The 12,829-nt window shown below is 41.5% G+C and overlaps 1 protein-coding gene across 1 annotated transcript; it reads right to left on the reverse strand.

Annotated features, from left to right (window-relative positions):
- Nucleotides 1–2,191: 2,191 nt before the first annotated feature.
- crhbp (corticotropin releasing hormone binding protein) lies at nt 2,192–6,793 on the reverse strand. Its single transcript, XM_076096224.1, has 7 exons — nt 6,704–6,793; nt 6,508–6,601; nt 6,036–6,193; nt 4,833–5,043; nt 4,163–4,308; nt 2,442–2,559; nt 2,192–2,346 (listed from the first exon to the last, which is right to left on the reverse strand). Exons 1-7 carry the CDS (start codon nt 6,791–6,793, stop codon nt 2,192–2,194), a joined length of 972 nt encoding a protein of 323 aa, XP_075952339.1.
- Nucleotides 6,794–12,829: the final 6,036 nt, after the last annotated feature.

The raw sequence follows: 12,829 nt of genomic DNA on the forward strand, positions 1-12,829 counted from the left end.
ACCTTCATTTCCTGTAATATTCAAATATACATTTGTGAAAGCCCACTAGAGGTGCTTACCACCACACACACACACACACACACACACACACAGACTGATTTCTGCTGGAAAGACGTGGGTCGCCATCACGCGCTCGTTCATCACCAGCTGCGGCTGCAGGTGTGTGTCAATGATAAAACACCTGCAGGCCTTTTATCACCGCTCGCTCCGCTGGTTTGCACCATTCAAGCCATCATTTTCTGAGATATCGCCTGCTGTTCTCTCTGCAGTGACAGTGAGAGGCGTCACCAAAGATAGTGGCATCATCCCACATCTCAAGAGGTGATGAAGAGGCACGCTCTTCACTGACAACCTGAAAGGCTGGTCGTTTACAAAAGCCTGCAAGTTCTTGCTGAAATATACTGAACTGTGGATGGATGTTTATTTGTACATTATGAAGTCAGCTGTTCATGTTTACATCTTTACACAACCAAGACAGTTTTCAGCCACACTTGTTAGTACTGCGGCACAGCGAGGCTTTGAGCAAAATGCAAAATTATGACGATGCTAACATGCTGCTGCTGGTGATTTAGCTTGTTAGCATGCTAACTTTTGTTAATTAGCACGAAACGCAAAGTGCAGCTGAGGCTGATGGGAAAGTGCTTCGTTTTGAAAGATGTTTGGTGATAAACCAAAGTATTAGACACATGTGGCCAAAGGTAGTCACGATGGGCCCCAGTGCACCCTATGGAGCACACACACACACACACACACACACACTCACACTCACACACACACACACTATAGCATCACTTCGTCAAATAATCAAATAGAGACATGACATGGACAATATCAACATACATATTACCCAGCGATCATCATTGCATATCTGTATGTGACAAAAATACCAAAGACAATAAGAAGTTCTTTTTTAAATTAATTTAATTGTTTTTATAGTTTATTTCGTTTTCATAGTTTATGTAAAATAAGCATATGATTTGTTAACACTATTGTCACTCCTACTCTGCCTGCAGCGTCTATTTTTACGGTCCTGATTGGACAAATAAAAACTGTTGGTTGTGTGAGAGGAAAAGCCGGGGAACCAGTAGGATCCATCCTCTGGGAACCATGAACATCTATACAAAATGTTCATGGCAATCCAATAACTGACCAACCAACACTGCCAGCCCTACAGCCATTACTGTGGCTAAAATAATGGATAATTCCATTTTATCCATTGACTTTAATTCACAGGAATGGTTTGAAAGACACCCAGCAGAGAAACACTGACTAATCCATCACAGATAGAATGACCGTTATAAAAACAGTGGCTTTTTCACTCAAATGTTTCAAATTGACCACATAATGTGAAAGTTGATGTACTTTAGTGCACTCCTGAACAAACAGAAGCAGTCCAGTCTGGAAAGGAGGAGCAGCGAATACCTCCCATATGTGTCTCTCCACCGAAACTAATGAATTGAAAGTAATTTATTGGAGCAGTGCACCGAACAGACAGGGATACTTGCAGGACTTTCCTTTGAGCACAACAAGCCTGAAGTGAATATGATTTATCTAAATATAAATGTAAAGGAAATGTATAGAATAATGTGTGTTTATCTGACAAAAGGTTTGTTCTTCTTCTGGTGTCCCAGTACTACAAGGGACTGTGATGTCGTTGTCAGTGCAAATCACAAACAGGAAACACAGTTGAGTGCTGTGTCATGCGGTATAATTTTATTACAAAAAGGTTTTATACAAATTCAACTGCATAATGTCAATGAACACTTGTATTTATTGTATTGATCTATTGCCCTCGATGGCAGGATGTGACTCAGCACATCATGCATCATGCAGCAAAATAAACCAGCGTTTATTTTCAGGAATGTTGATCATGAACTCATACGTAATATAATAACAATATCATAAGTCTTGATAAGTACACAAACTTTACACAAAGCAAAAACAATAGCAGTTCCACCAAACACAAAAGGACACTTCATTACGCTTTATTTAGCAACAACCAGAATGAGAAACAGAATTAAAAACAAGTTGAAAGTCTGTAATATAATATCACTGCGTCTGTATGTATCTTATTTTTATCAGAGGGACCGACCGGGTGGATCTCTTGTTTCTTTTTTAATGAAATAATTGAGGAAAAAACAAAATGTTTGCAGTCAAACGGTACATTTGTCTCGTCGTGATCCTGCTGGGATCAGTTATTGAAACAGAAGTCCTCCACGTTGTTGAGTTTGATCGTCTGCAGCTCCTGGCTGTCCAGTAGCCTGTAGCTGAAAGACACTCGGCTGACGAACTTCCCGCTGGACACCATCCTCACCACGGTGTTATCGCAGCCGATCTTCATGTGGGCTGCGGAGGATCGGGGGGGAGGAGAAGATTTATTATTGAGGCTCAGTTCAGCTGGTTTGATGAGGTGGGAAGGGAGGAGATCAGTGTGTACTCACTGGGTCCGGTGAAGGAGATGCAGAGGTCTGTGATGGGCAGCAGCTTCGACGTGTCGATGCCGCTTCCTCCCAGCAGCTGCACAAAATCCCCTGATTCTGCACAGCCAGGCATGGACCTCTGTGGAAACCAACACAAGGCTTCATAACCAGCCCAGTGCCATGGCAGGTTGGGAAATAGTCACGAAATGCAATCTAATGGTTTTGTGTACGGGGTTGATCGTTCTTTTCGTGTCACGTGTCAATAATGCCGATGGAAAGTCAATCAGGAGCTTTATTTGTGGTGGACACACAAATGAAATGCATCCATGTGACTAAAGCAACAGTCAGAGCAAGTCACGCACTTTATAGTATCCAAAAGACGAGTATTGGTGGGCGAGACTGGAGGTGGACGAGTGCAACAAACAGGACTAACAACCAGAAGAGTTTGACACCGCCTGGTTTTATGGTTGTGGTTTTCTTCATGTCGTTGGAACATTGGAAGACGTGTGACGGAGCGGCTGGATTGTCGTTGTGTGCACGTTTTTAGTTTTCTTATTTTAATGTTATTTATAACGTTAAACCTGCATTAACTAATTGTTTGGTCACTTGGGGGCAGCAGGAATTCGCCGTAAACACAACACTGGCTCTTTATCAGCTTTTAAGTTGATATGCTGAACTTGTATGCAAACAGTCTGTGTAAAAGTCAAACATTCCACTGGTGAGAGCAGTGAGACTGAACCAGTGAAGTTCTGGGTCCTAAAACCAAAACAAGCTGAGAGACGCTAAAATGAGGGGAACTGCAGAGTTGGTGCAGCCACCACTTTGATGCCACATCGTCATTTGATTGCCATTGTTAAAATACAAAATATAGATTTTGCAGCTGTTTTGACATACAATGAGGACTTGCTGCTCTGTTTACTTCTGTACTTCTTAAGTGTAAATAGCATCAAAAAAATGTTCAACATGAACTTAAAGAGCCAGTTCACTCAAATCACAGAAGTTGCCATGCAGAAATGACTTTAAACCAAAAGTGGGTAATCATCAAATACCGACCCTCAGTCAGTGGTCCTCGGTGTCTGACATCGACGCACAGAGGCACCCTTTAGTGTCTGTATGAGACAAACCCGGCTTTCAACTAACTCCAATGTAAACACACGTCATTATTAGACGGTCAGAGCAACTGACGTATGATAAAATGTGAAACAGTCGACATCAGGTGGCTGAGAGGGGAGGATGGACGGATCAAATAAACGCAAGATTTTCACCCAGCAGACCGCTGTTCATGTCCTGAGTCAAACCAAATAACACTGACTTTTTTACCATAGTTTTGATACGTATCTTACGGAGCCTAAAGCCAGTGACGTAACAAGCATAGTCATTTTACATTAGAAAAATAATCTTTTGCTAAACCGAACCAAGTACTTTTGTTGCATAAGTAAACCTAAAAATGTAGTAAACCCACGCTGGAACGTCCAAAACTGGCACTAGAGTGGAAACTAGAGTTCATAGTTTGAAGCACAGGGCCGCTGACCAACCCTCGATATTTGACGAGTTCGGAGTAAGAAAGTGTGTTTAATTTTCTGGCTGCTTTGCACACCCTGATCAAATGTCAAATCATCTCTTTTGTACTGAAGTAGTGGCAGAACTTTGAGAAAAAATGAGGCGAGGAGACGCAGAGAGAGCACGGAGGAAACAGTGAAGTGAATATCGTTCATAAATCAGTCTTCTATGTATCTGCTCACCTTGGGAAGTTTGTTGTAGTGTCCCAGGCTGAACTCGGAGACGTCGATCTCCACTGGATAAATGATGGAGAAGCTGCAGTTCCTGTGCTGCTGCGGGTTCACCATTGTGTAAGTGCCCTCTGGTGACTGGGAGATGACATTACAGGCTGCAAGGAGACAGGAGATGGAGGAAAAGAAAAAAGGAGGGAGGTCACGAGGATTCCCTGGATGGATTCTCAAGGTGAAGCAATTTACACAGAGAAGCACACATTGTTTAATGCACATGACAGCAACAAAATGTAAAGGTGCTTTAATTATGAGCGCTTGGTCCGTCAGAGCATGGAACAAAACTCAAATTGTGGCTTAAGTGCTCATTTTATTCTTAATTACTCGATATAGCTTCAAAGGTATCAATCTGAAACACAAACAAAGGTTGCTCTTGACAGAATTCAAGTCTGGTAATTTTGGTTTAATAGAGAAATCAACAAGTTTTGGGTTCAATGTGTCTGTTTTTTTGTCTTGTCCTCTCATGTTACTGCAGGACAGGGTCTTCCATGTGCTCCTGGTCCTGGTCCAGAAACACAGTGGTGCAAACTGTCCCCTGTTGGTGCAGTTGATGACCAAACCTCCCTGCTATAGGCTTCTGTTCTCCCCACAGACGTATTTATGAATGTGACACGGTCTCACTCACGGAAAGGATTGATGTGTTTCCTGACTGTCAGGGTGAAGCTGCTGCCGGCGTTGTGGATGCGGAAGAAGACCATGGCCACGTTCTGAGAGGAGCGCACGCTTCTCCTCAGCGACCCCGAGTCACAGTAATCCACGTAGCGCTCGTACTGAGGCAGCGGGTGATCCTGGGAGCTGGGGAACTTCTCTCCTTTCATCACCCAGCCGTCAAACACCTTCATGGGACACAACAACGGCTACAGTCACGGAGGATTCATGCAGGTTTTCTTTGTTTATTTCAATCAAAAGATGAATGTGCAGTGGTTGAACTCTGTGGGGAACACATTGAAGTTACTGCTGGAGGTTTAGACCACCATGATAAGTTCGGAGCACACTATGGAGGTGGTGCTTTTATAGGTTAAGCATGTACAGTTGCTTTATGTTAAAGGAGCTTTCTGTCTAATCAGGAAGCGTTTCTAAGCTCAAGCAAGTTACGTGACCCCATTTTGAAGGCATGAAAACAATCACAGGCTTACAGTACCTAAACAAACACAAGGTCACATTCCATCACCAGTGATTACTGAATATATACATAATCAGACATAAGGAGCTGTTTCTATGCAACAGTAGTTAAAGATGTTACAATTAAGAGGAGAAACTCTGCAGGCAAAAACATGCTTTTTCATGCACTGATCAATTTTGAGATGTTGCTTCTTTTTTTCAGACTAGTGGAAAGAAAACATGCAAAATACACAATTATGTGTTGATTTGTCTATTTACATCTGTAGATTTCTCCTAAACGTTTCTCCACTTCAGTAGCTCTTAACTTTCCAGTTTCATTCCTCTATTCTGAAGGTTTTTATGGGTTTGTTCAGATATCATTCATAGCCTGATTAATACAACATTTTATCACTAAAAACATGGAGAGAATGTATGTTTTTTTAATGGCTGTTGAGAGTATTTTCTGATTCATGAAGTGATAAAAAAAGAGATATCCAATATTCCCTGTGTAAAAACCTTTGACTCTAATATGTTATCAACATGAAACAAGTATTTTGAACCTGCTCATTCAATGTTCACATTTATGTTCTGGAGGTTTATGCAAATATGTAGAAAACATAATGCCTGATTTGCATATTTAAACATAACATTCAGGTGATATCTATGAGTTCAAATGTTTTCCATCCCCTCACATGTGAGGAAGAAGATGATGTGTTTGTGGAGTTACCGTGATGAAGTCTCCTCCGCTGCAGTCGATGTCCACGTTGTCGTAATCCACACTGATCAGCTCGTTGGGCTCCGCCATGAAGAAAGCAGCGCAGCTGAGCTGAGGACGCTCGGCTGTGAAGGTGAACTGACCCTCCACCGCCACCATGTCCAGACAACCTGAGACGCACAGCGGTGTGTTTACACACCTTTCATACTCACAACCACCGGAAAACAGCACGCAGGAGACGGGTTTATGTATTTTATTTTTATTTGATTGTGCCGTTTTCTTTTGTTTCTTTGCTACTCAAGTTTTTATTTTATTTTATTTTATTTTATATGCAAATAAAACAAGTTGAAACTGAAAACTGAACCAGAGCGAGAGGGAGAGTATTCCTGTTCAAATTGACAGATTATATTTATGTTAATTTATTCAAAAGTAAATAAATGTGTCTCTTTTCCTCGCTTTCATACGCAAATAAAATATGACTTACGTAAAGGTCGGCGGTACATTAATTCCTCAGGTGTCTCTCTCTTGAGTTCCGAGTTGAAAAATGAAAATAATTCATCTTTGGAGATCTCGTTGTTCTGCAGAAGAAGAAGAAGAAGAAGAAGAAGAAGAATAAGGGTGTACAAAGTTGACCTCACATGTGCATCTTAAGTGAATAATAAGAAAGTTGAAGGACTCACCTCGATGTATCTGGAGTCTCCCTTCAGCACGGACAGACACAGCACCAGGAAGAAGAGCTGCTCTCGGAAAGTGCGCTCCATAACGCGCATCTCGGGTCTGCAAAGGCGCACCTGAGCGGAGAAAGTGTGAGTCGCTCTGAGACCGGCGCTGCTTCTTATAGGAGCGAGCTCGTGACGAGAGCACGAGAGGGGGAGAGGGGAGGTAAGACGTTTTTTTTTGATCATCTAACGTTGCATTTTGACCAGTCAGAACAGAACCTTTATTATTATTATGGGATATTGGCTCAACTAAACATTTGAACTGTAGCAGAGTAAATATAATTGCTGTTGTGGGAAAGATGAAAGAAGGTAAAATAGATCAGCTTCATGATCAGTGACTTTGTGGAGAACGAGAGCTAGAGTCCAGATGTTCTCAGTAAGAAGCTGAAAGGTGAGTTTATGTTTGCTTCGTAAAACAGTATATAACATTTAATATTAGAGCATCAGACTGAAATGAGCTGCAGACAAACAAACAAAACAATTCATAATAATAAATAAAGTTTTGTGTTGTGTAGTTCTTTTTTTTTTCTTATGACTCTATATTGACATTCGTATTAAGTTTACGTGAAGGTTTGGTTCAAAGTTCGATCAGCGGTTTTCAGTGAAATGATCTTGTTTGAATGTGATTTATGATAAATACTTTATTTTAAGATGTTTGTCTTCTTTGTTTCAGGACAGCGTGTTCGACTATTCATGTAACCGAGGACCAAACTGATTTTCTAAAGCGGATGGCAAAGATTTTGGGATGCTGCTCATCATTTATATACAAGAGGTCGAGGTGAGGAGTAGCTTTTCTATCACTGATGATGAAGAACTTTGAGTTCTCCATCCAAACTCTGATTGTTAGCTCAAATATGACAACAGACAGTGAGGATATCATCGGTGTGTTGGATGTAAATTTAGATGTTTCCGTGACACGTGGGCCAACTATCTGCTGATGAAGCTCCAGTGATGTGACTGAAAACACCAGAACTGCTGCTAAATGGATCTATAGGTGAGATTGGTGTTCAGGAACTAAATAAAAGAGAAATAAGATCATGTGATCAAAGGATTTCCTCTCAGTATCGTGACATTAGGTTCCTCTCCATCATGGGGCCACAAACAAACATAATTTTTCATGCACTGGTCACTTTTGAGATGTTGGTCCATGTAGCTACTTCTTCTTTCAGACTATTGGAAAGAAAACATCCAAAATACACATTTCGGTATTTATTTTACTGCTTTGCATATTTGTGTCTGTGGTGCAGGAATGAGTCCTAAAAATGAACAAAGCATGAAAACAATCAGCAGAAGTAAAAAGCTAACGTTAGGCTATAAAGGAACTCCACCACGGTCACATGACTTCACGTCTCCACCACTAAGCTTAAAGGAGGACTAGTGTAGTGAGGACGTTTAGTCGTCTCATTTAGACTCTTGGAACATGAAGATGAAGATGAGCAAGAGGAAGAGGAGGAGTAGATGGAGGATTGTGTGTTCGACTGTCTGATAGTAGAACTGGATGATGAGTTTAAATTCCCACGACAGCGTCGTCTAACTGGTGTAACAATCACACCAGCAGAACATTCACTGAAGCTTCACGCCCGCCCTGTGTGTGATGCCGTCCTGACAAACCCCCCCAGAGCCTTCAGCGCTGTGGTCTTTCAGGGAGGGTGAGAAAAACTCCAGCGAAACCTTGTTGGACGCCAAAAAATAAGCAGTTTCTGAAAGATGGACCCTTGCTTTTTGTATCCATGACCCGAAACAATCTACACGCCAAATCATACATGTAATCAGTTGTTGATTATGAACTGGACAGCATTCATTTTTGTTGTGTTTCTGCACATCTGCAGCATCTGTAAAGCATCATTTACTTGTTTATCAGCATGAAAACAACTTAACGGTGGAACTAAACGCCCTTACAATGAAGTTCTTGGTTGCTGAAAAGTTTTAAGTCACATTCACATATTTCGTCAAGGACACCGAGAACTCGTCCACCTGTCTGAGCTCAGTCCCTGCAGGTCTGCAGGTGCCTCGGGCTGCTGAAAAAGGTCAATCCATTCAAATGCAGAAGAATTGGGCCTCGGTGTAATCGACACTCTTGGGTGGCGAATTGGAGGGAAACAACATGCTGGTGTCTGCAAGATAAGCTGCGGATGTATAAATATTTTTGTACACCCTGGAGGCGAATAGAAATGACTTGAGACAATATAACTTCGAAAGATGATGTCGCAAAAGTATCAATGTCAAATTCTAAACTCATTTTCAGTTTCCTCCTTATATTGGTACTGTGTACATTTGAACCACACATCTCACTGCAACATGTAAACATGTATCCAACCGTCACTGCTCTGCTTACTCTTTCACTGCAAGCATTCCTGCCACATCCACTCACCTAAAAAGCTATGCTGACCCTTTGAATTCACCGAGACAATGAGGTCAGAGCCTATAAACCACAAAACATCGACACATATTCTGTATTCACATATAAGCTATTTCTAGCCCAGTATCACGGCAGGTCGTGAAATAAAAATCACAAAATGCAATCTATATGTTTCGTGTGCGGGGTCAGAGCAAGTGACGTAGTTCTTAATATCCAAAAGACGACTATTGGTGGTTGGGAGAGGAGCTGGACCACAGCGTTGTGGTTTTGTTGCCTGAACCTAACTGTTGGTGGTTTTGTTGCCTGAAGCTAACTGTTGGTGGTTTTGTTGCCTGAAGCTAACTGTTGGTGGTTTTGTTGCCTGAACCTAACTCTTGGTGGTTTTGTTGCCTGAACCTAACTGTTGGTGGTTTTGTTGCCTGAAGCTAACTGTTGGTGGTTTTGTTGCCTGAACCTAACTGTTGGTGGTTTTGTTGCCTGAACCTAACTCTTGGTGGTTTTGTTTTTAGAAACTCATGATTTTCTCACAAGGTCAAAATAAAATACCTAATTTGTGGCCTGATTTCTCCATTATATTCAAATACAAGCAACGTTTATATCTTTACTCACAGACTCACATTGACTAATTTGAGACAGACTATTCCGTTTGAGCGCTAATTAAAACTATTTCCTGCGACGTGCGTAGGGAGTTTTATTTGGCTTGTGGGCGGATTTGCAGAGATGCCGGCCACTTGAGGGATTCGGTAGCTTTCCATTTAGCCCTGAGAGGTCTGGTTGAAAAGCAGAAGCCATGAAGTACTGGTGATGAAGCGTCATCAGGCTCCATCCAATCAGATGCTGCCCATTGTGTCCTTTCTGGTAGTTCTGTAGTTCTCTGACATAATGTCCACTTTAGCAAATGAGTTCTCTCAAAATATGCTTTCACCATTGGGGGAGGAAGTATTCACATCTGCATGAGTTGCAGCTCTTTGGACAAAAATGTCTCCATATAGCATGAGTGCCATTGAGGATGTGCTGCATCCTCAATGAGGCAGCTTTCCTTTTTTTTCACGTGTATTTATTTCAGTTATCTGAAAAGTTATCCGTAACTGGAGATGTCACAGCTTGACCCACCTCCACCTCTCAATGGTAGGCCTACATGTAACCCTCTTATAATAAAAGGTCAGTCAGAAAGCCTGGAGCTTGGTGCTGCTGACATTTCACAAATGCATCTGAAAAGATAAACATAAACCCTAAATGTATTCATTAGTAACTTCTTTAGAGGTCAATGCTTTACTGTCAAAAAGTGTATTAAAAATTGAAACAGATAAACGCAGACAACAGATAGCAGCACCACACAAACATGCCAATATGGCCTCTGAACATGAGCCAAACACCGTGGGCCTTGTATCTGCCCTGACGCTGATAAACAGCCTCCACGTTCAGCAGAAATTACACGTTAATGAAAATGTACATCTCTCGTAAAAAAAGAATTTCAGCCGTTTCCATACTTTCAGTATTGTAAGAAAATTGCATTTCTTATCACGCGATAGCCTACACTCCCTCCCGCCTTATTGATCGTCTCCTGTCCGATACATCTTGGCGCTCAGACTAATATCGAAGGCGTGAGAGGAGGGATCGAGAGCAGACACGTCCCAGGTTTGATCGTATCGTCGGTGCTGACGTGTGCAGAGGCCGGCGAGAACTATCTCGGTCTGGACGTCCAGCTGTTCTGGTGGATTAGAAAAGGTTATTGGATCTTTGTTCAGGACGTGGGGGAAACAAAAACACAAAGTTAAGGTTTCATTTCATACGTCATATGTCACATGATTACAATAAAAGAAGACGAAATCAAGCGTAGGCTGGTAATAAGAACACCTTGTTTAAAAAAAACTCAAATGCTACAACTACACAGTATTATCATATGTGAATTATTAGCATGATATCGATATTTCATTTTTAAATAACACGGTTACAAGATATACATGTCAGCAGGATAAATTCAGTTTGAGAGAAACGTATATGGATGAAACCGATCAGAGGATAAAAATGTGTTCAATCACTCTGACTCTTCTGGTTTTAATACACATACAGTGTGATAGTATTCATTGTAACGTCGATGTGATTAGAGTCATTAAAAGACAATGAAAGCTGAATGAACTGTGACTAAACAAGCTGTGTGCTCCAACACCCAAACAACCATCCTGTTTAGTCTGCCAGAAAACGATTGACTGTGTCCCAACACATAATACATCAAATAGTATGCTAAATGTCCAAATGCATCTGGTCGCATTCTACAGCATGCAAGCCAGCATGCTTTAGTGTTCCTTTGTGCAGCGGGTATATGAGCAGGAGGGTCCAAGTTCAAGGTGCCATGTTATGATGGAGGAGTTTGTCCCAATTGTATTGTACCAGAAGTTAGCTTAAAGCTAATGCAGTCTGTTGGCGGGTCACAATCTAAACACACACGTCTCTGACTTCTCCTTCACTTCAGCTGCACATGAAAACTGATGACTGATCTTAATGCTCATGCAGGAGAAAGGTCTGTGACAGCCTGGCGACCTCAGACCTCATCTATGTGTGTGTGTGTGTGTGTGTGTGTGTGTGTGTGTGTGTGTGTGTGTGTGTGTGTGTGTGTGTGTGTGTGTGAGTGTGCGCACATGAATATATACGGACAAACACCTCAAGTGTGAAAGCCTCCTCTGTGCATCAAAACACAAGCAGTCTGTACCGTGTGCATGTGTGTGTGTGTGTGTGTGTGCGTGTGTGTGTGTGTGTGTGTGGGTGCATGAATATATACGGACAAACACCTCAAGTGTGAAAGCCTCCTCTGTGCATCAAAGTGTAACACAAGCAGTCTGTACCGTGTGCATGTGTGTGTGTGGGTGTGTGTGTGTGTGTGCGTGTGCGTGTGTGTGGGTGCATGTGTGTGTGTGTGTGTGCGTGTGCGTGTCCGTGTGTGTGTTTGTGTAAGAAGGATTCAGTTGAGCCATGCGTAATTCAGATTTGGGGAAACAAAGGCCTGCTTATGTCATAACTGGGTAAGCTACACATTCTTGCAAGTTGAGCAGAAGAGACTGAAATCCGGCTTCCTGGTAAACAGGATGAGCGCTCGTTCATCTTTAGCTTTTATGTGTCTTCCAAGAAAGGCCTATTTTACACATTTATACATCTGATCCGAACACACACACAAAAATAATACTCAGCATTCAATTTATCCGTTTTTAGAGAATTATATTGGCTATAACTCAGGAAATCTTCCTTTCTTTCTTTTTATCTGTTTGTTTAATTTTCATCAGCTGTCTCCTGTTGAAGTTAACATAGTTGTACGTGAAAGACCAATGTGGATATTTTTTTCATATGTATATTTTTATTTTTGATCTCATGTTTCTCTTCACTTTTTCGTCAAGACAATCTTCATGTTTGTCCCTTTGATGTGTTCTTTATTGGCTCCCACACTAAGGTATCCTCCTCTTCTTCACCGTTTCCGATCACAGTACAGAAGAAGAATAACAGACAAGCTAATAATATAAAAAGAAACGTGAATGGAGCTGATCAAATCTGATCTACTGTACTTCTCATGCCCTCTGCTGGTCAGCTGAGGAGTCTGCAAGATAATTGCATCCTTTTTTTTCTTCAATTGTGGCACTTATGCATTTACATATTTTGTTGATCTATTACCGACCCAAATACTGAAACCTTCTGATTTAAAAAATCTGACAAATTAGATACAAACACAGAGATTATCT

The sequence above is a fragment of the Anarhichas minor genome, unplaced genomic scaffold (genome assembly GCF_050575085.1).
Source record: "Anarhichas minor isolate MPS153535 unplaced genomic scaffold, ASM5057508v1 ptg000002l, whole genome shotgun sequence".
In the NCBI taxonomy this organism is placed as follows: Eukaryota; Metazoa; Chordata; class Actinopteri; order Perciformes; family Anarhichadidae; genus Anarhichas; species Anarhichas minor.